The sequence below is a fragment of the Muscardinus avellanarius genome (assembly GCF_963383645.1).
Source record: "Muscardinus avellanarius genome assembly, chromosome: 15".
NCBI lineage: Eukaryota > Metazoa > Chordata > Mammalia > Rodentia > Gliridae > Muscardinus > Muscardinus avellanarius.
Genome location: NC_137801.1, coordinates 30919147 through 30947017, shown reverse-complemented (window position 1 = coordinate 30947017; position 27871 = coordinate 30919147). Strand labels below are relative to the sequence as shown.

At 38.7% G+C, this 27871-nt stretch overlaps 2 protein-coding genes across 2 annotated transcripts; one reads left to right on the top strand and one right to left on the bottom strand.

Annotated features, from left to right (window-relative positions):
- Positions 1-75: 75 nt before the first annotated feature.
- CEBPZ (CCAAT enhancer binding protein zeta) lies at positions 76-23170 on the top strand (the record flags this gene model as incomplete). The annotated part of the gene is made up of 16 exons (XM_080712079.1): positions 76-231; positions 3062-4557; positions 8139-8370; positions 8910-9099; positions 11160-11248; positions 15238-15291; positions 15836-15938; positions 16045-16113; positions 17129-17195; positions 18717-18817; positions 19696-19753; positions 19990-20186; positions 20768-20854; positions 21572-21630; positions 21715-21796; positions 23034-23170. The coding sequence occupies 16 exons, from the start codon at positions 76-78 to the stop codon at positions 23168-23170; spliced, it is 3177 nt and encodes a 1058-aa protein (XP_080568205.1).
- A 271-nt stretch (positions 23171-23441) lies between these two features.
- CEBPZOS (CEBPZ opposite strand) lies at positions 23442-26811 on the bottom strand (the record flags this gene model as incomplete). Its single annotated transcript, XM_080711353.1, has 3 exons — positions 23442-23524; positions 24108-24152; positions 26697-26811. The coding sequence occupies 3 exons, from the start codon at positions 26809-26811 to the stop codon at positions 23442-23444; spliced, it is 243 nt and encodes an 80-aa protein (XP_080567479.1).
- Between the last annotated feature and the right edge of the window lie 1060 nt (positions 26812-27871).

The window sequence follows — 27871 nt, the reverse complement described above, 5'->3', positions numbered from 1 at the left end:
CCGGGATACGCCCCGCCCCGCGGAAGTGCGTCACGAGCCTACGGAAGTGACGTGGGCGCGCGTGCTCTGCTAGCCATGGCGGCTGCCAAGGAGCCTTTGGAGTTCCAAACCAAGCGGTTCTGGGCCCCTCAAGAGGCGGTAGAGGATCCGGATGAGGAGGACGAAGACGATAACGATGGAGTCGAGAACGGGTTCTCTCTGGAGGAGGTGTTACGGCTCGGAGGCACCAAGGTAAAGGCGCAGGCTCCAGAGCAGGGAGCAGGCGAGGGGGCCGGGAGCGGCCCCACAAGTGTCAGGCAGGGGCTGCGCAGTGTGCTCGGGCGCTTCCCTCACTTTTTTCCTCTGTTCTTTACAAAAGATAAAGTTCGGTTTGATCGTCTTATGCTGTGGCCTCCCTGTCACTTTATTTTTGTGTGTGTGCGGGTCTGGGGATGGAACCGAGGGGCATTTTACCTCCGAGCTACACCCCCCGCCCCATTTTTTTTTTATTTTATTTTGAAACAGGGTCTCACTAAGTTACGGAGGGCCTCACTAAGTAGTTGCGGCTGTCCGGGAACCTCGAACCTCCGGTCTCAGCCTCCGGAATGCTGAGATTACAAGCGTGCGCCACCACGCCCGGCTCCTCCCTGTCATTTTATTGACGTGGTGGTGTAACCATCACTCCATCAAGGCTGAGAAAACGGATTTCTTGACCCTTTTCTTGATCCTACCCTTGTAGCGTCAGTGTTTTGAACGCCTCTAGCGTTTGAATTCGTGTTTCTGTTCCCATTGGGTGCTTGCGTGCGCATCCTCACTGTACGCTTTGAAAGCCTCTTTTCCCCTGGCGTGGTGGCGCACGCTTGTAATCCCGGCGCTTGGGAGGCAGAGACAGGAGGATCGCGCTGGTTCGGAGCCAGCCTCGCTTGTTTAAAAGACCCTGTTTCCAAATAAAAAAATATATAAAATAGGTCTGGGAATGTAGCCCGGAGGTAGAAGGGCTTCCAGGAATACCAATACCACAAAAAAAAAAAAAGGGTCCTTTCATATGGCAAGTAGTAGTATGGAGAAAAATAAGGATAAAGAGTGGGAGAGGGCGTTACAGTTTAAATAACATGTTTGGAGAACACATCGCTGTGAAGACATGTGAGCTAACACCTGGAGAGGAAAGAGTGAGCCATGTGTCAGCCCACTCCGAAGAACAGGAAATACAAAGTCGAGAGGCAAAGTTGTAACTCGCTTGTGCCATGTAAGGAAGAAATGCCATTGCAGCAAAGGCAGAATGTTATTAGGGGAAAAGAGTGAAAAATAGAATAAGAGAATAGTTTCGATCTTAGTGCAAAACCATTGAAAACATTTTAAGGAAATAGTTGGAAGAATTGGTCGCCTTTATTAGAAGTGCTCTTTTAAGTTTGAAGCTCAGACTAAGTGTATTTTATATCTTCCAGGGATATTTTATACCCTACCAATACTTGCACACTTATGTGTATGAAAGATAATGTGTTTTTTACACAAGTGGTGCCTTCTAGTTTGCTTTGTATTTTATTTCATCTTAAAGATCCTTTAGTATCAGCGTGTAAAACTCTCATTGGTTTTATAACTTTATACAGCATTGTGTCTGCCAGGCGTGCACGCTTGTAATCTCCGCGCTTGGGAGGCGGAGACAGGAGGATCGCACAGGTTCCAAGCCAGCCGTGCTGGCTTAAGAGACCCTGTTTCCAAAAAAAAAAAAAAAAAATTGGCCTGGGAGTGTAGCCCGGAGGTAGAAGGGCTTCCAGGAACCACAGTACCACAAAAAATAAATAAATGAAATAAAATAAAGCATTGTGTCTTAATCTGTTTATTTTAGATGTTTAAATTGTTACCAGTATTTTGCCCTTCTAAGTAATGCAGTAAATAGTGCTAAACATGTCTTTTTCCACCTTTTTTTTTTTTTTTTCTGGGTCTGGGAGTGGAACCCAGGAGGGGCATTCTACCTTTGAGCTACACCCCCTGCCCTATTTTTATTCTTTATTTTGAAACCGGGTCTTACTGAGTTGCAGCGGGCCTCACTAAGTAGCTGAGGCTGTCCGATCCTCCGGTCTCAGCTTCCTGAATGCTGGGATTACAAGCATGCACCACCATGCCTGGCTCCTTTTTCCACCATTTGTAAGTATAGGTATAATTAAATTCGTAGAAATGGAATGGCTAGGTTAAAGAATATGTGCCAGCTGGGCATGGTGGTGCATGCTTGTGATACCAGCATTTGGGAGGCTGAGATGGCAGGATCACGGTTCTCAGGCAGCCTCAGCTACTACTTACACCCTTTGCAACTTAGTGAGATGCTGTTTCAAAATAAAGAATTAAAAAATAGGGCTGGGAGTGTAGTTCAGAGGTAGAATGCCCCTGGGTTCCATCCCCAGTACCACACACCAAAAAAAATGTCTTAGAGTTTTGATAAAATTGACAAATTGTCCACTATGGAGGTTGTGGCAGTTTACATTCACATCAACATATATAAAAGGACCTTCTCCTCCCCCATTCCAACACCACCTGTCACAATTTTATCTGCTTATCTGACAGATCAAAAAGTGAATGTATCATTCTAGTTTTTACTTGGAATTATATAAATATCAGTGAGTGAGCACCATTCCATATTGTTTAAAGAACCATGTTTTTCCGGTAATGTTGGTATCCTTTGCACATTTTCCCATTGGATACTTGTCATTTTCTTACTGATGTACAGAAATTTTCATTATTAAGCCCAGTTACTCTGATATGAGCTGCTATTTTTTTTTACACTGGTTTATTATTTGTCTTTTAATTTTTCTTTTTCTTTTCTTTTTTTTTTTTTTTTTTTTGTATGAAAGAATGATACAATTTACTGGTCCTGTCCTTTGTGGACCTTGAGTTTTATGTTAAATTTGAGTGTACTTCTATTTTATGGTTTTATTTTTCACATTTAAACCTTTGATCCATCAAGTGTTCATTTGTGGGCAGGGTGGGAGCTCAGGGAATACTGTAATTCAGCTTCATTGATTTCAAAGATGAAGTTGTAATTGAAGTGCTGGATTTGTGATATGTTTTTAACTGTGTTTTTGTGCAGCAAGATTACCTTATGTTGGCCACTCTGGATGAAAATGAGGAAGTTGTGGATGGAGGCAAAAAAGGAGCAATTGATGACCTTCAGCAAGGTGAATTGGAAGCATTCATTCAAAATCTTAGTTTGGCCAAATATGCAAAATCTTTCATTGTAGAAGATGAACCAGCTAAAAAAGAAAATGCCAGCAAAAAAGAAGCAAAAGTGTCTAAAGTAAATAATAAGACACAAAATACAGCAGAAAGTGAGCAGACACCAATCAGTAAAGTGAAAAATAAGAATAGGCCAGAACCACATTCTGCTAAGAACAGCAATACCATACCAAAAGCAAAAAAAGATAAACAAGACATCTTTGAGTTTTTGGAGAGACAGACATTGTTACTCAAGCCTGGAGGTAAATGGTATGATCTGGAGTATAGCAACGAGTATTCTTTGGAACCCCAGCCTCGGGATATTGTGTCTAAGTATAAAACTCTGGCTCAGAAGCTATACGAACATGAAATCAACTTATTCAAAAGTAGGACAAATAATCAAAAGGGAGCTTCTTCTACATGGATGAAGGCAATTGTATCATCAGGGACACTGGGTGACAGGATGGCAGCCATGATTCTTCTCATCCAGGATGATGCTATTCACACGCTCCAGTTTGTAGAAACTCTCCTGAACCTTGTTAAAAAGAAGGGCAGCAAACAACAGTGCCTCATGGCTTTGGATACCTTCAAAGAGTTACTCATCACAGACCTTTTGCCAGATAGTCGAAAGCTAAGGATTTTCAGCCAGCATCCTTTCAACAAACTAGAACAGTTGTCCAGCGGCAACAAGGACTCAAGAGATAGAAGACTGATAGTATGGTATTTTGAACACCAGCTAAAACACTTAATAGCTGAATTTGTACAAGTCTTAGAAACTTTAAGCCATGATTCTTTAGGAACCACTAAAACCCGAGCCCTTACAGCAGCTCATGAGCTTCTTTGTAACAAGCCTGAGGAAGAAAAGGCTCTTCTTGTGCAGGTGGTAAATAAACTGGGAGATCCTCAGAACAGAATAGCCACAAAAGCTTCCCATCTGTTAGAGACATTACTTTGTAAACATCCCAATATGAAAGGAGTTGTGTGTGAGGAAGTAGAAAGGCTACTCTTTCGCTCAAATATCAGCTCCAAAGCACAATATTATGCAATTTGCTTTCTAAATCAAATGGCCCTTTCCCACGAAGAAAGTGAACTGGCTAACAAACTAATAACTCTATATTTTTGTTTTTTTCGGACATGTGTCAAGAAAAAAGATATTGAGTCAAAAATGCTTAGTGCCCTTTTAACTGGTGTGAATAGGGCATACCCTTATTCCCAGACTGGTGATGAGAAAGTGAGGGAGCAGGTTGACACGTTGTTCAAAGTGTTGCATATTGTAAATTTTAATACCAGTGTGCAGGCTTTAATGTTGCTTTTCCAAGTAATGAATTCTCAGCAGACAATATCGGATCGATATTATGCAGCATTATACAGGTAAGTCCATAGCATTTCAATACATGAGCATAAAGAGTAGCTTGATCTAATCCATTCAGTGCACTGAAGAGTTACAAAACCCGAGTTTAGACCTCCTTCAGCAACTCACTACTCACCAGTTTTTGTTTGTTTGTTTGTTTGTTTGTTTTTGTGGTACTGGGGATGAAACCCAGGGGGCATTCTACCTCCAAGCTATACACCCAGCCCTATTTTTTATTCTTTATTTTGAAATAGGGCTTCACTAAGTAGTAGCTGAGGCTATCCTTGAACTGCGATCCTCCTGCTACATTTCTTTTAAGTCTTTTGGGATATTAAAGATAGAACTATTGGAGCTTCCTTCTCTCCCTTATCTTCAGTTCTGTATTTCTTCCTGCCCTTTATCTAGCCATTCAGTAAGTCATTCAGTGAGTATTTTTTAAATGATTATATATGTTGCCCACATTCCAGGAGCTCATAATCTGTCACAGTGAACAAAAATCCCACTCTTATAGGCACTTATAGTATATTAGATAGGGAGTATTGGAGGTTGTGATTTCAGACTTTTTTGTCTGAACACTTAGATTTAAGATTTTGTTTATTGAGCTTTGCAACTATCCTGCAAATCACCCATTAATACACACTTTTGCTTTTTGTTGTTGGTTTTTTGTTTGTTTATTTGGTACTGGAGATTGAACCCAGGGGCATCCTACCTTCAAGCTACACCCCAACCCTCTCATATTTTTTTATTTTGAAACGGTCTCAATAAGTTGCTGAGGGCATACTTAAGTTGCTAAAACTAGTTTCAAGATTACAGGAATGTACCACCATGCCCAGCTAAACGGGGCTGTTTTTCTTTTGCATCCAGTACTAGGGATTGAACAAGGACCTCACAGATGCTAGGGAAACACTCTACTGCTGAGCTACACCCACATCCCTGTCAGATCCTCTTAATAGCTCTCCTGCATATGGGGTACAGTAGTTTGTACAAGGTCACAGATATTAAGAGGCTGAGTTAGGTGGTAAGTCCAGGTCCATTTGCATGTGTGTTTAGGGGGTCTGGGGTTCTAGAAGTTGAGCTCAGGGGCAGTCTACCTCTGAGCTATACCCCCAGCCCTATTTTTATTCTTTTTGTTTGTTTGTTTTTGTGTGTGTGGTACTGGGGATGGAACCCAGGGTTTTTCTACCTCTGGGCTATACTCCCAGACCTATTTTATACTTTTTTTGGAAACAGGGTCTCTCTAAGTTGCTAAGAGCCTCACTAAGTAGCTGAGGCTGGCTTCGAACCTGTGCAATCCTCCTGTCTCAGGAATTACAAGTGTTGGCCATCATACTTGGTTCCTATTTTTTATTCTTTATTTTGAAACAGGGTCTCACTAAGTTGCAGAGGGCCTCACTAAGTAGCTGAGGCTGTCCGCGAACCACGATCCTCTGGTCTCAGCCTCCCGAATGCTGAGATTACAAGCATGCGTCACCAGGCCCGGCTTTTTTTTTTTTTTTTTTTTTTAACAGAACTGGGGAATTGAACCTAGGGACATTCTACTTCTGAGCTATACTCCCAGCCCTATTTTTTATTCTTTATATGGAAACAGAGTCTCACTAAGTTGCAGAGGCCCTCACTAAGTAGCTGAGTCTGGCCATGAACCTGTGATCCTCCTGTCTCAGCCTTCCAAGTACAGGGTGCCACCACACCCACCTTTTTTTTTTTTTAAGTAATAGATACTTAGTTTTAATTTGGAAAGAGTGCCAAGGCTGAAGATGGAGAGGTTTGGGAATCTTAATTGGTTTTTGTTTTAAAATATTTCAAAACTATTAGAAAACATTTTTCCACATTCATGTAAGATTGCAGTCTGTTTAAACAGTCTAACATCTTGAGGAAGGGGGCATTCCACAATTCTTTCAATCACTGTTTGCCAATGGCTCTCACAGATTGGTTTACTTAAAGGACATGTGGGAGGGGAGGTACTGGGGATTGAATTCAGGGTAATTCTACCTCCAAGCTCCCCTCTCAGCTCTTTATATTTTGAATCAGGGTCTTGCTAAGTTGCTGAGACTGGCCTCAAACCTGGTATCATCCTGTCTCAGCCTCCCAAATACTAGCATTACAGGCATGCGCAGCTGTGCCTCCTGACCACAAGTTTATTTTCATTTCTAGTATGAGTGGAAAACATTAATGAAAGTGCTTAGAAAACAGGAAGTAACGATCCCACAAGTTATTAAAGATCACCTGGAGGATTGTTAGTATTAGCTATACTAGTTTCTGGAAGTCCAAAACAGTTGGATTCAGCAAGTAGGATAAGAGTATTTTTTCCCCCCTTTGGTGGTACTGGGGTTCCTGGAAGCCCTTTTACAGCTGGGCTACCCTCCCAGACCTATTTTTATATTTTTATTTGGAAACAGGGTCTCTAAAGCCAGCGCGTCTGGCTACGAACCTGTGCGATCCTCCTGTTTCTGCCTCTCAAGTGTGGGGATTACAAGCATGAGCCACCACGCCTGGCAAAGGATAAGAGTATTTTTTAATTATATGAGGGTGCTAGGGGTAAAGCTTCAGAGCACATGCTAAGAGACCATGTTCACTCTCTAGCACCTCCCCCCAAATAAATGTTATCACATTAGATTAGAGATACACAACACAATATCTTTATAGGTTCGAGTGTTTGAAAAGCTGTGATATAAAAGCAGAATTAGGTTATGTTGCTGACAGAGGATAGTAGTAGAATTCATGGTTGGAAATTACATAGTACAGGTTTCAGCTGTGGCTAAAGAAAGGATCTCTAGGGGCTAAGTAGTAGGCCACTTCCCTGGCATGTATGAGGCCCTGGGTTTGATCCCTGGCACCAAAAGAAAAAAGGAATTTCTAGCAAAACAAGCTTTCTTACAATGAAAATTTGTTTATTCACTCAACAAACATTGAGCGCTTAGTTCAGGCGCTGTAGTTACAATGAAAAACATAATCCTTGTTCCATTGGACCTTACAAAAAAAGGTGGGAAAGCCAAGGAAACAAAGTTTGAAACTGAAGAATAGACACATGAGACAGAATAATACAGACACTGATTATACACTGTGGACAGGTGGAGTTGGAGAAGAGCATTCTGGAGAAAAATAGTATGTATGGAAAGGATGTTACACAGTTAGTACATTGGACCAGCGATTCTTTGGAGTCCTCATGAGGTGGCTCTCACTAGAACCGTGTGGGGGCTGTGTCTGGTCACCCAGAAACAAGACGGTAATATAAGAACAGTAACACACATCTTGAAATAGAGGATCCTTTGCATTGTTTGGTTTGAGATCAGCCTTTCAGGTGAGGTTCTGTATCTGTATAAAAAATACTGGTAGGGTTGCCCTGTTGGCATGTGGGACAGTTCAGAAAGAGAAAAGAAACCACAAAAATAAAATGCCTCTTGCTTCTGTGACTTCTTCCCATCACCTTTTGCTTCAGGCCATTTATTTCCACTTGTTAAGACAGAAATGATCTCTCTTAAGCAAGAAAGGCGTCTCTAATAAGATGAGGTAACGTGGCTAGCTATGGAGTCTCTAATACTGTGACCAGTGGTTGTGGAGGCATTCCTGTGAATAAATATTTGATCTTGATTTTATTGTACAGAAAGATGCTGGATCCCGGGTTGATGATGTGTTCCAAGCAAGCTATGTTTCTAAACCTTGTCTACAAGTCTCTGAAAGCTGACATCGTGTTGCGCCGGGTGAAGGCTTTTGTGAAGAGGTTGCTTCAAGTTACTTGTACACAGATGCCACCATTCATATGTGGAGCTTTATATCTTGTGTCTGAGATCTTGAAAGCAAAACCTGATTTAAGAAGTCAACTAGACGAACATCTGGTATATTTAACAACTGCTTTTTAAATTGAGCTTGTGCTAAAATACGTTGGTTTTGTTTTTCTTTGCTTTGATGGAGGTAATTTAGTTCTCTGAAGCATATCCCAGTATGAGTTCTAGAGTCAGACATACCTGGATTTTGGTGCCAGGTGTCCAATTAACTAAGTGAGCAGGTTGTACTTCACTAGAAATTGCAATTATATGAGAAAGTTATGGAAGATTTTAGAGCTAGTAGTTCTTTTAAGGCATTTCCTTAATTAAGAAAAATAGGATAATAGCACCTCCATGAAGGGTGATTTATAAAACATTGTGGGATGAATAGTTCTAAGTAGTAAAATTCAAAAGTCTCAGGAGCTCTTGGTTCTCTTCTACATTCAGAAATGAGTGTAATCTCTCTACCCCAAATATCATTGAAGACCATCATTTTACAACAGAATTGCCATAAATGAATCTTCTTTGGATTCCACATAACATAATTTAACACTGACTTGACTTTATTGCAACTTCCAGTTAACAGATTTATGAAAACATTTTTTTGTTAGGAGTCTGATGATGAAGAAAATTTTATTGACATAAGAGATGATGAAGATATAGAAAAATTCACTGATGTAGATAAAGAAACAGAGAGAGATGTGGAAAAAAAAGTTGAGGCAAAGGAAACTGTGTCTGAAAGTGATACAGAAGTGAAAAAAACAAAGACTGCTTCCTGGGTACACTTGGACAACTTGAAAGGTAAAGTGTTCTTAATCTTTAAATTATTCTTTTGAATTTTAAAACCAGGGAATTAGCTCCTCTTTGATGGCCACAGAAATTAATTTTGGTGTTGTTTGGCAGTTCTGGGAATCAAACCCAGGGCCATGAGCATGGTAGGCAAGTCTTATACACTGAGCTATATCCCCAAACAAACGTTAAACTTTAATATAGGAAGTTACCCAAATGCTTATTGACAAAACTGTATATTTCAATAACTCTCAGAAATTAAAGTAAATACCTTTTAGAGTTGAGGGTTAAGTGAGAAAACTATGGACATATTAGATACACAGTAAACCTGATTTCCTTCACCTGTAATTTATACCTTTGAACTGATTTTATTTTTCTGGTCTTTATATGTAAAGGCCTCAACATGAAACATGAAGATACCCACAAGTTTGGTTTCTGAACAGAAGTAGCTGATCATATACTGCAGATTCTGTGAACCCTTTGATTCTTTTATTTGACTATCATATTAACCCTCTACAGTTTCTTTAAGCAATGTTTTAGGACAGAAAACTTAAATGCAACCTCTTCATTGAAAAAAACATTAGCCAGGTGCAGTGATACATGCCTGTAATCCAGTGCTTGGGAGGAGCACAGGCTCAAGGCTAGCCCAAGGTAATTTAGCAACACCCTGGTTCAAAGTAGAAAAGCTAGGGGTGTAACTCAGAAGTAGTTCCCAGTAGCTTTTTTAAAAAAGAAAGGGGGGGGGGGACACTACTGGCCTTCGAGGATGAAGAAATGTGCTTGACCCATTTCTTTACACTTGTTCTGGATTCATGGTCAAACTGCTCTCCAAATTTCAGTTTGTCTATGAAATACAAGAGAGAAGTCTAGTAACAGCCAGGAAAGTTTTTATAATAATACATCAGTTGGCCGGGTGTGGTGGCACCCGGCCAACTGTATTCCAGTACTTGGGAGGCTGACAGGAGGATCACTGGTTCATGGCCAGCATCAACTACTTAGTGAGGCCCTCTGCAACTCAAACCCTGTTTCAAAATTAAGAATAAAATATAGGACTAGGGGTATAGTTCAATGGCAGACTGCCTCTGGGTTCAATCCCCAGTACTTGCAAAAAGAAAGGAAGGAAGGGAGGGACGGAGGGAAGGAAGAAATCAGTTATCCTGAAGATGAAACTGAGAAAAATCCTTTAGAAGGATGACAAGTATCATGTATGTTCTGAAAATCTTGTTTTAAATTTTTTAATATTGTTTCTGAAAATAATAAGATAATTTAAATCTGTTCTAAGTAAGAATTCTATTTAGGAACTTTAAGAAAAAAAATACATGGAGCACTCTCTAGCTCTAAAAGACAGTAGATCTATTTTATCGTCAGGTTATTTTCATTTTCATCTTAATATTTATGGGGGATGTGCACACGCCAGTGTGTGTGCACGCGCGTGCGCGTGCACGCACATGTGAGAGAGAGAAAAAAACAAACAGGGTCCAAGTTGCAGCGGGTCTTGCTGAGTTGCTGAAGCTGACAGCCAGTCCTCTTGTCAGCCTCCCAAGTACTGGGATTACAAGCCTGTGCTACTATGCCCAATTTATGACTTTTTTTTTTTTTTTTTTAGCACCTGTATTGCCATTTGAAAAAAATTGAAGGAATCTTTTAGTTGTTGGGATAAACATGTTACCTTGTTTCTTAGATCCCAAGATAATTTCTTGAAGATACTTGGAATTTTTATTATAGGTTGTTTTTATAACTAAAAACGTTGAAGGCAGCCGGGTGTGGTGGTGCAAACTTGTAATCCCAGCATTCGGAAGGCTGAGACAGGAGGATCGCAATTCGCAGACAGCCTCAGCTACTTAGTGAAGCCCTCTGCAACTCAGTGAGACCCTGTTTCAAAATAAAAAATAAAAATAAATAGGGCAGGGGGTATAGCTTGGAGGTTGAATGCCCCTGAGTTCCATCCCCAGACCCACACACAAAAAAAAATGTTGAAGGCTAAATCTATTTGGAACACTTGATGGTGGTAATTTTAGTGGCATTTTGGACTAGGAATAAAGCATTTGAAAATGATATTTTTTGATTCCTAGGTGGGAAAAAATCAAATACATATGATCCATTCAGTAGAAACCCTTTGTTCTGTGGAGCTGAAAAAGCAAGTCTTTGGGAACTGAAAAAGGTAAAATAATTTCCAATTACATTTTAATTCATTTGTGCTATGTATATTCTTGCCCTTGTGGGCTTAACATATTGAAGATTTTATTTTTCCCATAAATCATAATTATAGGAGTTAATAAATAGTAAGTTTCAACATTTAGCTGGTGTGGTGGCACAAACCCTATTATCCCAGCACTTTGGAGGCTGAGGCAGGAGGATCACAGGTTCAAGGCCAACCTCAGCAACTTATCAAGACTATTTCAAAATAAAGAAATATAAAGGGCTAGAAGTGTAACTTGGAGATAAAATGCCCTGGGATTCAATCCTCAGTTTCCTCCCCCAAAAATTTCACATTTGGGGGAGGAAACTATATGAGGCAACCATTTTAATAGAAAATTTTGAGTAATTTTCACGTAAAATATAGCATATAAAATAAGAATACTGTGCGAGGCTTATAAGTATTGCTTTTTGTAGGTAGATTTTTTATATACTTATGGTTCAACAAAATGGATAAATTTTGCCTGATGCATTAGTTATCTGCAAAGTTTTGTGTTGATAGGATTTTAGGGATTTTCTTTTTTTTCAAACAAAGTTACTGTTTAAATGCCTAAGAAATTTCATATTTCTGCTGTGATTTCTTGTGTAAAGCCAATCAGTATCTTCCTATACAAGAATCCCAAAGTGTGGCCACAGCTGCTCAGGTTCTCTGACACCTTTTCAGTGGGTCTGAGGATTACAGATGCTTTCTTAATAATACCGAGCTGTTATTTGTTTTTGTCACCATTTGACATGGCACTTACAGTATGAAAAAGTGATGGGTACAAGCACCGATGCCCTGGCACAAATACAGACAGTGGCACCAAGCTGCCCTAGGAGCCAGCCTCTCCATTACAGTCCTCACTGCCACATACTTGCAGTAAAGATAAAAAGCCGGTACCACTTCAGAAGATGAAGCAGGAAATTACTGATTTTATTATCTTGACTTTTTGTGTGTGTGTGGTAACCCTTCTACCTCCGGGCTGTACTCCCAGACCTATTTTTATATTTTTTATTTGGAAACAGGGTCTCTTAAGCCAGCGAGGCTGGCTTTGAACCTGTGCAATCCTCCTGTCTCCTCCTCCCAAGCGCGGGGATTACAAGCGTGCGCCACCACGCCTGGCTATCTTGACTTTTAAGTATGTGCCTTTTTTGTAGTCCGTGTACTTATATAACAGGTGTGCGTAACACATTTGTGTGCCAGGATATGAATGTTGCCTCAGGTCTCAAAGAGTACTTTGCCAGCTGTTCCAAACCCATGTACTTTTTCAAGAAAGACTTTATTAGATTAGAGCCAGGCATGGTGGTGCACCCCTCTAATCCTAGTACTTGGAAGGCAGAGACAAGAGAATCATAGGTTCAAGGCCAGCCTCAGCAACTTAGTGAGCCCCTCAGCAACTTAACAAGATGTATTTCAATATAAAATAAGGCTGGGCTTATAGCTCAGAGGTAGAGTGCACCTGGGTTCCATCCCCATTACTACATACCACAAAACAGACAGATAGCAAAGACTGACAGGCAAACTGGTTACTCAGATCTAGGTATTTCGGAGACTTTTTCTTGAAAGTGAATTAATTGATCCTGTTGCTTCAAGCAAAACAACTGACATTTGTTACTAATAAAATTTAAGCTCTAGCAAAAATGAAAATTTTAGAACTCTTACAACCACTGCCTTGAGCTTGACAGCATATCTGTGTTTAAAACTTTTCTGATGAAATCAATGTTGACACTATTTGTGGTTTGGTTTATTTGTTTTTTGTGATACGGGGGATTAGGCTCAAGGCTATTTGATCTCTGAGCTCCACTCCTAGTCCTATTTTAATTTCTTTTTTAAATTTTGAGATAGGGTTTCACTAAGTTGTTGAGATTAGCTGTGAACCTGTGATCCTCCTGTCTCAGCCTTCCAAGTACTGGGATTACCAGCATGCATGTCTGGCTGTGTGATCTTTGTATAATAAAATGTACCCACATTCAGAAGAGAGAAACTATGTAAGTCAGTCAGTATTTTTCAGATGACCAATGAATAATGTTTCAATTCATGTGTAGATAAAATATGTATTCAAAGTCAACCAATTAATTTTTTAGGGGGGTGGTACTGGGGATGAACCCAGGGGCATTCTACCTATGAGCTACACACCCCAGCCCCAGTTTTTATTCTTTATTTTGAAACAGGGTCTTACTGAGTTGCAGAGGGCTTCACTAAGTAGTAGCTGAGGCTGTCCACGAACCTGCAAATCCTCCTGTCTCAGCCTCCCAAATGCTGGGATTACAAGTGTGCACCACCACGCCTGGCTTCAACCAATTAATCATAAGTAATAAATGCCAAAAACTAAATGAATATGGTTTCAGATTCCATATTATAACTGATCTTCAGTTTCAGTGTAGCATTGAAGAAAATCCACTCATCTGTAACATATTAAGTCCTTTTTCCAACAAATCCAAGGCCAGATTTTCTTCATGTATTTCAACTAAGATAAGATAGAATACAGACACATAAAGAATCCTCTGTCTTCTCTTAAGCCAGCATTAAGGAGCTCATAAGCAAGTAAGGTGGCACAGCCCTGTTATCCCAGCAATTCAGGAGGCTAAAGCTGGAGGATCACAAATTCAGGCCAGCTTGAGTAATAAATAAAATAAAATTAAGAAGAGCTGAGGGTGTAGCTTAGTGGTAAAGCACTTCTCTGGCCTGTTCAATCCCCACATGACCAGCAAAAACAAAACCTGAAAAAAATCCTACTCTTCTTGCTATAGAAATTTTTTTGTTCTAAAAAAGTTAACTTTTCATAAACGTGTTTTTGGTTTTGTTTTTGGTTTTTGGGCAGTACTGGGGATGGAATCCAGGGATATTCTACCTCTGAGCTACATCCCCAACCCTATTTTTTTCCTCCTTTATTTTGAAACAAGGTCTCGCTGAGTTGCAAAGGGCCTCACTAAGTAGCTGAGGCTGTCCACGAAACTGTAATCCTCTTGTCTCAGCCTCCAGAATGCTGTGATTAAAAGCATGTACCAGCAAGCCCAGCCATACTCTCTACATTACTATGTAATGTTTTGGGGCTTGGGGTTGGTTTTTTTTGTTTTTGTTTTTGTTTTTTTTTGGTACTAAGAATTGAACCCAGGGGCATTCTACCTCCAAGATACTTCCCCAGCCCTGTTTTTTGTTCTTTATTTTGAAACAGGGTCTCACTAAGTAGCTGAGTCTGGTTGTGAACCTGTGATCCTCCTGTCTCAGCCTCCCAACTACCAGGATTACAAATGTGCACCAACATGCCTGGCTATGGGTTTATTATTTTAAATTAATTATAAGTAAAATTTTTCTGTTGTAATTTTTAATAAAGTACATACCAATAGATATCTCAAATAAAGCCTCTTAGGATCCTTGATTTTTTTAGTGTATAAAATGGTCCTAAGAGCTGGGTACCATAATTCACATTATGAATTATGACATATAACATTTGGGGGCTGAGACAGGCAGATCAAAGGTTGGAGGCCTGTTTCAAAATGAGGATCATAGGTAGGTCAGAGGTAGAATTTCCCTAGGTTCAGTTCCCAGTACCAAAAATAAATTATTCCTGAGACTAAAATGTTTGAGAATCACTGTTATTTTTGTTGTTGTTGTTGTTGTTTGTTTGGTTTGGTTTGGTTTGGTTTGGTTTGGTTTGGTTTGGTTTGGTTTTTATGGTATTGGGTATGAAACCCAGGGGCATTTTACCTCCAAGATACACCCCTAGCCCTATTTTTTATTTTTTATTTTGAAACAGGGTCTCACTGAGTTGCAGAGGGCCTCACTAAGTAGCAGCTGAAGCTGTCTACAAACCGGGATCCTCCTGTCTCAGCCTCAACCACCACGCCTAACTGAGAATCACTTTTCTGATGTGTTAAGCCTAAGTTTCAATTCTCTGAGTTGCCTTAAATAAGCTAAATTGTAGTAATAATTGACCTTAAAAATGTTGACATTTTTCACATTTTTCTTATTAGTTATCTGAGCATTTTCATCCATCTGTGGCCCTTTTTGCAAAGACTATCCTTCAGGTGAGTGTAAAATACCCAAAAGATAAAGTAGTAGGAAAAAAAGGTAATGTAATTTTTGACAATCCATATAGTGTTTTCTGTACCAGGTTAGAAACATGCATGTTTTACTTCCTTGTAAAGGAGAATGGATTGTTTAATACAGAGAAGCAAAAAAATTCTTACCTCAATGAGATGAATAGCAATATTCAACATATTCAGTAGCAATATTCTCAAGTGAGTTACTACATTACGGCTCTCCTGGAGAAAGATCGCCCTCCCTTCTCCCTTTTGCTGTGGTTGCCATTTCAAGGTTTGGTTTCTAGCCAGTGTCAGATGGCCTACATTATTAGTAAACTATCCACAAAATCAACAGTGCATCATAGCATATGCTTAATATTTTTCTAGTATGTATAGTGTGCTTGAGAACATATGAAGGGTTATTTGTGCCTTTGATGCAATGTAATAAAATTTATGTTTTTCGTGTGTGTGTGTGTGTGTGTGTGTGTGTGTGTGTGTGTGTGTGTTTTAAGTAAATTCTTAAACTGTTCCTCTTCACACTTTCCAGGGAAATTATATTCAGTATTCAGGGGATCCATTGCAGGATTTCACATTAATGAGATTCTTGGATCGATTCGTATACCGAAATCCCAAGCCACGTAAAGGCAAAGGTATGCTTCCATTTAATGAATTGTTTGGTTTTCATTGTTGATATTTAGTAATCAACATAAACATATAAATGGGTTTTACATTAGACTTTCATGATTTACTTTTCAGAAAATACTGACAGTGTTGTGATGCAGCCAAAAAGGAAACATTTTATAATGGATATTCGTAGTCTTGCTGGTAAGTATTAAGTTTGGACAGTTGAAACCAAAAAGAAATTAGAAGACATTAAAATAAAAATTATATTATTCTTTCCTCTACTTGATTAGAATAAAATTTCCAACATGTCCAAAAGTAATTGTATGATGAAGCCTCCTAGGACCATCACCCAGCTTCAGAAGTTATCATTTTAGCATACTTGTGCCCTCAATAGCTCTTTAATAGTTCCTACATAAATAATCATTCATCTGCAATTCAGATCATCTTAAGCTCCTTTCATATGAGCTTAGCAGAACAAAAATTACACAGTTGACTTTGTCATGGAGCATCATTTTAAACTGGGTTGATATCCTTTTACTTACAGACATTTAGAATCCATCTTTCTGGATCTTCAGACCTTTCTTTTCATGCTAAATCTTATTTCCCTTTTGTTCAGATATTAGGGTTAAATTAGACTTTATAAATTGTTTAGTTTCCAACTGACTGACTTTGCAAAGATCCAGATATGTTAAAGGGGTTGTTCAAAATTAATAGAATTAGAAGCCAAATTTTCTTTAGTCAAGATGAATCATGTATTTTAATTGAGGGAAAGCTAATATTCTTATAGCTTCTCATTCTGTTTCTTGGTTTTCCTCATAATTTTATTAAGTAAAATTATGGAAAGTTGTTTATCCTTTACTTTCTGTTTCTTGAATAGCAAGCATTATTGTTCTGGGACAAATAAAGAAAATTTAAAGTAAGTTTTAGACTCTGCTCTCGAAGTTTAGATCCTAGATGTAACTGAAGAACAGTGAAAACCTGCTCTTTCACTGTAGCACGGTGGATGCTGTCTACTTCTCTCTCTAGCCAGTCAGCAGCAGCTAATGTTGAGTCTTCTCCAAACAGACCTTACCTGAGGTTGTACTTGTACTACAGGATTCCTTCTGTCTTCCTCACATTTTAAGATTCAAAATTGTAGACATGCCTATTTGGTCTTCAGAGTTAAGTAACATAAAGGAGATTACTGTAGTAAATCAAAATGCTTTTGTTTTTATAGTGAATAGTAAGGCATTCCTTGCAAAAGAAGAAAGCCAAATACCAGTGGATGAAGTGTTTTTCCACAGGTAATATACTTAATATAATTCCATTTGGGGAGATGTTTAAATTTTTAGATTCCAAAAATGCTTCATTAACATTGGCATATTTTGACAAAGTCAGAATGTCTGTATCGATTTTTATGAGGGAAATTTAAGTAATTCATTCCTCTAATCTTAGATAGCTTAGTGAAAGTAAAATCAGGTTTCGGATTTTAATAGTATAACATAAATTTGGGTTTATGAATCTCACTTTATGAAACTTAGTGTATAAGTTTAATCTAGTGATATTTAAAGGCTTAAAAATCTGCATTAGTTTAATTTAGTAATAATTCATCAGTAAATGGTTCAGATCATGGCCTTTAGAGAATTAGCAAAATTCATTGTGCTACAAAAGAAATAAGTTCTAAAAGTACCAGTATTGCTATTAATGCCTTATAATAGTAAAGTTTCTCATCTGATTGAATAATTAGGTTTCATTTGGTTTGATTTTTTGTGGTGCTGGGTATTGAACCCAAGGGCATTCCACTTCTGAGTTATACTTCCAGCTCTAGTTTGTGATTTTGAAACAGGATCTAAGTTGCCAGCTGGTCTTGAACCTGGCAGTCCTTCTGTCTCAGCCTCCTAAGTAATGGGGTGCATACTAGGTATTTTTAAAAAGCAAACCAAATTAAGCCAGGCATACACCTGTAATCCCAGTACTTAAGGAGGCTGAGACAAGAGGATCAAAGAATTAATGCAGTACATGGTAACTTAGACCCAGTTTCAAAATAAAATAGAGCTGAGATGTAGTTCAGAGGTAGAGCGCCTCTCAGTCAAATCTCTAGTACCAAAAAATGTGTGATAATTTGAAAGTTTTAATACCATCTGAAAAATACTAAGTTTTATGTATAAAAATAGGGTTATATAAATCATTAATGTTGAATCTGAAGTAACTTTTCCTATGTTGCCTTAAAGGTTTCTTTTTTCTTGTTGTCATAATTATTTTTTCTCCTAATGCTGGAATCAAATCTCATGCATGCTAGATAAATGTTTTACCCCTGAATCCCAAATGCCATATCGATTAAGATGAGTCTGGGTATTTTTATGAAGAACTAGTTTGTAAGAAACTTAAATCTTGAGCTAGGCGTGGTGGCGCACGCTTGTAATCCCATCATTTGAGAGGCTGAGACTAGAGTATCGGGGTTTGCAGACAGCCTCAGCTACGTAGTGAGGCCCTCCATAACTCAGTGAGACCCTGTTACAAAATAAAGAATAAAAAAAAAAATTGGGCAGGGGGTGTGGCTTGGAGGTGGAATCCCTCAGGGTTTCATCCCCAGACCCACCAAAAAAAAAAAAAAAAAACTCAAATCTTTGAAAATTATTTCACTTTTAGAAGATTGTAGCTATTTCATTGAACTCAAATTACTTTTATATATTAAATACAAATTTCACTTATTCATATCCAATTGAATATAAACAAAAAGCTTTTTACAATTGTGGCTTGTCAGTAATCAGAGGTGCTTTGATCAGGCCTTTAACAAAAATATATGTATTATATGCATTTTTTAGGTATTATAAAAAAGTTGCTGTTGTTAAAGAGAAACAAAAACGGAATGCAGATGAAGAAAGTATAGAAGATGTGGATGATGAGGAATTTGAAAAGATGATTGGTAATTTGTTTCTGTCAATTCTGAATTTAAGATAATGTTACTGTTTATTAATAGAACAAAACGTTAGTGGCAGAAGTAAACTTCATTTTTAAAAATCTTTTTGCTAAGAATATCATATGGATCACCACAGAGGATTAAGAAATATTTTTCATTCTTAAGGACAGCTCTTATAAATCATTTAGCTGGGTATGGTGGTGCATACTGTAATCCCAGTACTTGGGAAGCTGAGGCAGGAGGATTGCAGGTTCACGGCCAGCCTCAGCTACTTAGTGAGGCCCTCTACAACTTAGTGCGACCCCGTTTCAAAATAATAAAATAGGGCTGGAAAGGGGTAGGATTACCCTGTAAGTAGAATTGGGTTCATTCCCAAGTACTGAAAAAATACATATATTTTTTGTTTGTTTTTGTTCTGTCTTCTTTTTGGTGCTAGGTATTAAACCTAAGGTCCTTCTACCTGTGAGCTATACCCCCAGACTTTTTCACTTTGAAACAGGGTCTCGCTAAATTTCTGAGGTTGGCCTCCAACCTTTAATTCTCCTGTCTCAGCCTGCCAAGTACTAGGATTACAGGTGTGTGGCACTGCACTTAGCTATATGTCTATTTATTTATTTATTTATTTATTTATTTATTTATTTATTTAAAAGAACTCTAGAAGTTGAAATTAACTGGAACCCATTTTAGTTTAGATATTTTACTAAAATTAGTATTTCATAGGCATATGTATATTTATTAAACACACCAGATATTGTCACATTTATATCATTTTGCTGCTTGTCATAAACAAAATCATGATTCTGTCACTAATTGATGGGATATAAGACAGTTCAGCTTTGTTACTCTTTACTGTAGTTGACATTTTAAATATTGTTCTCTGGCAGACACATTTGAAGATGATAACTGTTTCACCTCTGGAAAGGATGATCTTGATTTTGCCAGGTAAAATACTTTTCTGCAGTCTTGTCTTTGCTGTTTTTCTAGTACTTCACATATTGTTATCCCTCAGAACAACAGACCACAGAACTACGTGATGTATACAGGGCATGTATTCCACTAAGTTTGCGACCTTTGGAACACACATTAGTAGACTTTGAGCAATCTGTAATTCTCCATGTGCTTCTCATTCAATAAAAACACTGTCCTCTTACATTTCAAATTTTGGGGTTTTTTTCCAGCAATATGAAAAAAAAGAAAAAAAGAGCCAAGGATGACTCCGAATATGAAGATTCAGAGGACAGTGATGACGAGCTTGGTAACTTGGATGATGATGAGGTTTCTTTAGGAAGTATGAACGACGAAGACTTTGCTGAAATTGATGAAGACGGTGGAACGTTCATGGATGTGTCGGATGATGAAAATGAGGGCGTTCCAGGTAAGCATTTCTAAGATTTAAGACAAACTGTCTTTCTTTCACAGACAGAGCGTTCTACCTCTGTGCTACCCCCCCCCCAGTCCTATTTTTTATTCTTTATTTTGAAACAGGGTAAGTAGCAGCTGAGGCTGGCTCAAACCTATGATCCTACTGTCTTAGCCTCCCAAGTACTGAGATTATAAGCATGCTCCACCATGCCCAGCTTAAACCAGAATTTTAAAGGGAACCTTTTTCCTACTCATTTGGAACTAAAGGTTAAGTGGATATATTTTTTAAGCAACTGAGTTTTGAGAGTCGGACCTTTAATCAATAATTAGCTTCTCTATACAATACTTATTGAGCTTTTGTCTCCATTTAATGTTAGCATAGCAGTTAACAGGGGCTGAAGGGAGTGAGTCTCTAATTATTCTTAGAGACTTGATCTCACCCTATCCTCAAAGCCTGTGCCAGTGGAATTATAGAATTATGGAACAGCAATTAGTACCTTGCCAGTGGATTAAGATTTTAGTATACCTTGAATTGTTATTATCCACATTTTGTTGTTTTAAAATTGCTTAATAGCAACTTTTTGGGGGTAACAGGATTTGATGAATCCAGCTCTGAAGTAAATACAAAGAGAAACAAGAGAAAGAGCACAGGTGATTTTGACTTCACCGGGTCATCCCAAGGTAAGAAACTGCATTGACACTCTCTCAAACCTAGGCAGTGTCCATGTGGAAAGTATTGTACTTTTCTAAACTGGTTAAGACAATTTAGGGAGGATTTCTTAAAGATGCTTTTATAATACATAACAGTTGTTTTCAGTGTGGAAATTATTTCCCATATACACCTTCAATTATTTTCTCTTCCTTAGTTCTTTCCTCTCAGTTTAAATATCTCTAGATGATCTTTTCATTCTTTTTTTTTTTTTTTTTTGCACGGTACCAGTGATGGAACTCAGGGGCATTGTACCTCCAAGCTACACTCCCAGCCCTATTTTTTAGTCATTTGTTTTGAAACAGTCTCACTGAGTTGCAAATAAGTAGCTGAGGATGTCGCAAACCAAGATCCTCTAGTCTCCGCCTCCGGGATGCTGGGATTACAAGCGTGCGCCACCATGCCTTGCCCTAGCCCTATTTTCTATTCTTTATTTTGAATTGGGGTCTCACTGAGTTGCAAAGGGCCTCACTAAGTAGGTAAGGCTGTTAGCACGGGCTGTAAGTCCATGAGCCGTTTTCCTCCTAACTTAGTCTCCCAAATGCAGAGCAAACTTACCTAATAGTGCCAGAAAGAAGATCATTTCAACAACCCAAATACTTATATATAAAGCCATGTTGAAAATTTTTCCATTTTTTTCAAAACTCATTAGATTTCAAATTGAATAATCTAGACAAATATTTTTTTAGGGCCAAGAAAAAAAAAGAGAAACTTCAATGACTCCAGCCTGTTTGTATCTGCTGAAGAGGTAAGGCTAGTGCACTGCTTTATTCTGAAGTTTGCCTATTCTGTATTATTTCAAGTTTTCTAATAAATTTGTCTTTTCTTTAAGTTTGGCCATCTTTTGGATGAAAATATAGGATCCAAGTTTGATAACATTGGCATGAATGCCATGGCTAACAAAGATAATGCAAGTAAGTAAATTGAAATTTTGTGTGTATGTGTGTTACTGCAGATTGAACTCAGAGGCAGTCCACCTCTGAGTTACACCCTCAGCCCTATTTTTTTTTTTTTTTTTTAATTGCAATACTGGGGTTGGAACGCAGGGACATTGTACCTCCTCCAAGCTACATCCTCAGCCCTATTTTTTATTGATTTTGAAACAAGATCTCATTGAGTTGTAAAGGGCCTCACTAAGTTGCTGAGGCTAGCTTTGAACCTGCACGATCATCTCCTATCTCAAGCCTCCCAAATGCTGGGATGATAAGTATATGTTTTATTTTTTAGTTTGAAACAGAGTCTCACTAAGTTGCTGAGGCTAGCCACGAATCCGTGATCCTTCTCCCACAGCCTCCCAAATGCTGGATTACAAGCGTGTACCATCATGCCCAGCTATACCATGAAGTTTTCATTGAAGTTTTTAAAAGTACCTGTAGCCTGGGGATGTAGCTCAGTGGTGCAGGGCTTACCTGGTATGCGGTGAAGCCTTGAGGTCAATTCCCAGTACCATAAAGAAAAAGTAATTGAGTTGAAACTAGAAGACATATTTTAGAAGGCCCTTTTTAACAGTGCCTCACATGGCATTTTCACCTACTCCTCCAGAGGTCACGTAGAATAAAGGATTTATACCCCAGCAAAAAAAGACTACAGACTACAAAAACTAGGTTTTATGTTTTGTTTGTGGTACTGGAGAATGAACACAGGGCATTCTATCTCCAAACTGCAACCCCAAGTTCTATTTTATTTTTTTACTCTGAAACAGTCTTGTTAAATTGCTGAGGCTGGCCTTAAATCTACAATCCTTCTACCTCAGTATCCCAAGTACTGGGATTACAAGTGTGTTCTGCCACATTTGATTAAAAATTAAGTTTTTAGGGAAGCAGACTATTTTTATATGTATTTACTAAAAGTAACTTTATATATCTAAAAACATTTTAATTATTTCTGATATTAGCAGTTATTTCCTATGTTTTTGTAAGTAAAAATGTTCAGGGAAATAAAACCTTTAAAGCATTTGTTATTTTTCTTTCCTTAGTCTTTTATTAGTAAAACATTAGTTCTTGACAATAAAATACAAGAGCAGTAAACAAGCAGTGCGTTTGCACAGGGGGTGGGAAAATGCGGGCCGTGGCCGACCTGAAGCTCCGGGGATGTTCTATGAGAGTCTAGAAGCTGCAACATGATTGGCTCATCTCTCTTCTCTTCTCTAAGGTCTCAAACAGCTTAGATGGGAGGCTCAACGTGATGACTGGCTACACAATAGAGATGTGAAAAGTATGATCAAGAGAAAGAAAAATTTCAAGAAGAAGCTGAAAACCACTCAAAAAACTAAAAGGCAAAGGAAATGAGTTATTGAGTAAATTATAAATTAATATTCCAGCCGGGCGTGGTGTCACACGCTTGTAATCCCAGCATTCAGGAGGCTGAGACAGGAGGATCACAGTTTGTGGACAGCCTCTGCTACTACTTAGTGAGGCCCTTTGCCACTCAGCAAGACCCTGTTTCAAAATAAAGAATAAAAGGGCTGGGGGGTGGGGGTGTAGCGCAAAGGTAGAATGCCCTGGATTCCATCCCCAGTGCGCAAAAAAAAAAAAAAAAAAAAAAAAAAGCCACTTACTCTCAATCTTTGCTCTCCAACCATTTCTTTTGGTCTTGCTCTCTGACTCCATACATTCCAGATTGTTCAATGGATTTGTAATACACTATAAATAAAAGTAGCTGTCATTTTTAAAGTCATGTAAAATGTTCAAATTAAATTTACATTGAGAGAAAGCAATATTTTTCTATATTGCTACATTATAAAATGAAAGGAACATTGTTGCATATTTCGTGTATAAGCTCCAGACACTGTTCATGTCACCATGTTCAGTCCTTCCAACAATTACTTAAGGCTACTCAGCAGAAAGAAACAGCTCTGAGAAGTTAGCAAAAAAGATAAAACAAATCTTTCAAAACAGAGGTTTAAGCTGTGGTTTGTTTCATCATGGCCTCAGATGGGTCTCATTCTGAAGTCTATATATTTTTTTAATTACTGGAAGAATTAAGAATCCAGCCCATTGGCTAACTCTTCTCATCTAGGTAATGCTATGTGGGAATTTCTCCCAATGTGGTCTCAGAAAGAACTATTTACCCCTTGCTAGGAATAGTAATTATAAATAGTATTGTTGGAAATTGACATGTTACACAATAAAGTCATTTAGTCCATAGTCATAAAGAAATTACTCCAGATCTTACAGGTTACCTGAAAAGGTTGTTTGTATTCTTAAGAAAAATGAAAAAACATACCTTCCAAGATATAGGGAAATTTCTTGTTCATTGTTTCTCTGAACTCTGATGAAAAAGAGGAAGTCTTGAAATTAGATATGATCAGAAATCCATCACATTAACACACACAGCCACAATTCAGTGCTTTAGGGTCCAGGTGATAGAAATCGTGTAAATATTGTTACAAGGGCCTTCTGGCAAATCCAGGTCTTTTAGTGTAGGGTCTGAGTTGCACCTCTTAATACATAGCCTTCTTTTATTTTTTTATTTTTTGGTGGTACTGGGGTTGCTGGAAACCCTTCTACCTCCGGGCTACACTCCCAGACCTACAGACCTATTTTTTATTTGGAAACAGGGTCTCTTAAGCCAGCATGGCTAGCTTCAAACCTGCATGATTCTCCTGTCTCCACCTCCCAAGTGCGGGGATTACAAGCGTGCGCCACCACGCCCAGCTATTACATAGCCTTATTAATGTTAACGATTTTAAAATTTGACCTTTAGGTCAAGCATGGTGGTGCACACTTATAATCCCAGCATTAGGGAGGCTGAGACAGGAGGATAGTGGTCCATGGCCAGCCTCAGCTACTACTTAGTGAGGCCCTTTGCAACTCAGTGAGACCCTATTTCAAAATAAAGACTAAAAAATAGGACTTGGTGTGTAGTTCAAAGGTAGAATGCCCCTGGGTTCCATCCCCAGTACCATAAAAAAAAAAAATTGACCTTTATATATGGTGTAATTTAGAAATGTATTTAAAAGCAAATTTTCCTTGTCAGTATATAACTTTTATATCATTTTGAGTTGTCTCTTTGGATATTTTATCTTGATAAATAATTAAAAATAAATCATGCCTAGTTTTTTAAATTTATACCAATCTTTTAATTTGCTTTAAAAAAATTGTTAGGATTTTTTTTTTATACCTGTATGAACTTTTTTTTTTTTTTTTTTTTTTTGGTGGTACTGCGGTTCCTGGAAGCCCTTCTACCTCCGGGCTACACTCCCAGACCTCTTTTTATACTTTTTATTTGGAAACAGGGTCTCCTAAGCCAGCGCGGCTGGCTTTGAACCTGCGCGATCCTCCTGTCTCAGCCTCCCAAGCGCGGGCATTACAAGCGTGCGCCACCATGCCCGACTTTGTATATACAATTTAAAAGTATAAACTTTGTAGCCGAGCACAGTGGTGCATACCTATAATCTCAGTACTTGGGAGACTGAGACAAGAGAATCACAGGTTCAAGGTCAGCCTTAGTACTTATCGAGACCCTATTTCAAAATTTAAAAGGGCTAGGGGTATAGCTTGGAAGTAGCATTCCCCTGAGTTCAATTTCCAGTACCAAAAAAATAAAAGTATAACCTTCATAACATTTTCTAGCATTCCTGGTACAGTGTTCCAGTGAAATACTTTGCAGAAATGACAGGCCTTTAAGGTAGTCGCCACCCCCCCGGGACTTTCCTACTTTAGTTTTAGGGAAAGAAAATGTAGTACATCCTAATTTTAAAAGTTTAGGGTTCATCTAGGCATGGTGGCACATGCCTATAATCCCAATATTTGGGAGGCTGAAACAGGTGGACTGCAGGTTCAAGGCTAGCTGTAGCAACTTAACAAGATGCTATTTCAAAATAAAGTTTTTAAAGGGAGTGAAGGTGTAACTCAGAAATAGAGTGCCCCTGGATTCAATCCCAGGTACTAAAAGTTGAGGGCTCTAATGTAAAATTTAACCGAAGTTAAATAATTCCCACTGGTAACACAGGGAAGGATTTTGGTGTCTACTATCGATACAGAGGAAGAATAGTGTAAACTGAGTGATCATTCTGGGAGTACAGTGAGTGATATTACCTCTTGCTTTCTCAGACTACTAAACAGTAAAATGTGGTCGAACTAAATTTCCTCCATCTATGTTTCCAAACTAAGCCAGACCCACCCCTACCCACTAATAAAATCCCAAGGAGGTATGAAAAAGTTTCCCAAGTCTACAAACAGACTGGCTTTGTGTATGTGTGTTACTAGGGATTGAAACCAGGGCTTTCTACCTCAGAGCTATAATCCCAGCCCTTTGTTTTTTTACTTTGAAACAGGGTCTCACTAGGTTGCTGAGAATCTCACTAAATTACTGAGGCTTGGTCTGGAACCTGCAATCCCACTATCTCAGCCTTCCAAGTACTGGACTTACAGGTGTGCGCCACCATCCCTGGCCCAAATTAACATTTTTTTAAGGACATGTGAACCACCTACTCTACAATAATGAATACCTTGCTTCCCTTTTTGCCCATAAAAACATTAGTACGTTGAATCTGACAAAACATTTCTTTAAAAATGCAATTGCAAGGCCGGGCGTGGTGGCGCACGCTTGTAATCCCCGCGCTTGGGAGGCGGAGACAGGAGGATCGCGCAGGTTCGAAGCCAGCCATGCTGGCGTAAGAGACCCTGTTTCAAAAATATAAAATAGGTTGGGAGCGTAGCCCGGAGGTAGAAGGGCTTCCAGGAACCCCAGTACCACCAAAAAAAAAAAAAAAAATGCAATTGCATGTAGTACCCAAAATGGATTAGCAAACTATACCCCTTTATGTCTGAAGGGTATACATAACTTCATTAACTGCTCAAATACGATTACCTTGGCTTGTGTTCATCTTCTTAAACAAATAATATGCTCCAAAAATGCCCATCAATTCAGCTACTAAAACTCCTTTGAAAATCTTCTTTGCCATCGGTTCTCCACTGCGGGCCATCTAAATTTAAAGATAATATATGCAAACATGAATGAGCATATTTAAATCGTTGCTATGTCTATAAAAATAACTTCATTCCCACCGTCTGAATGCTTTATCTGCACAGAAGTAAGACCCCAGAGTTATTATGTATTTGTTATAGACATGCCTACTTCATTTTATTTCAGTGCCTAAGCAGCACAATGAATCAAAGATACAAGGCTGGATAAAGCACAGGAAGGATAAAATTCAAGAAGGCATATAAAAAGAACTAACATTTTATAAAACAAAGATTTTAAAGTGTCTCAAGGATATAGAATAGTGGGAGATAGGTTAAACAAACTTTTTAGCTGATCTAGGAATCAAGAAATGATCTAACACACAATACATGAAGGCTCTTTGTAAAGTACCCCATGAGATTAAAGTTATTTTACAAGTGGTTCTACCTTTTTTATGACTAGAGCGCTTCATTTATTAATACGATATATACTGAACTGTGTGCTGTCATTCATGCTTTTCGTTAGACACCAAGGACACCAAGTTGAACGGTGAGTGAACAGGGTCTCGTTCCTGAAAAGATGCTCCTCTGTCTTTAACTGCATCCCCGGCAGACCCATTCCTGCTGGGCGCGGTGGCGCACGCTTGTAATCCCCGCGCTTGGGAGGCTGAGACAGGAGGATCACGCAGGTTCAAAGCCAGCCTCAGCTACTGAGTGAGGCTCTCAGCAACTTAGTGAGACCCTGTTTCCAAATAAAATATAAAATGGGTCTGGGAGTATAGCCCGGAGGTAGAAAGCCTCTGGGTTCCACCCCCAGTACCACCAAAAATAAATAAATAAATAAGACCCATTCCTGAGCTCAGCCTGCAGGACTCCAAGCCCCAATTGCCAGTCTGATTCAGCAAGTCTGGGGGTGGCACCCCAGTAATCTATGCTTTCCCAGGCACTCCAAATGATTTTTATAAAGACCATAGGCCACTTGTGGGGAAACTAACTGGGTGATGGTCCAGTAAGTGGCAAAACTACAAGAAGTTTAGATCTTGATTCTCTTCCTGTAATTAAAAGCTTATCAAAAAAAGTGGG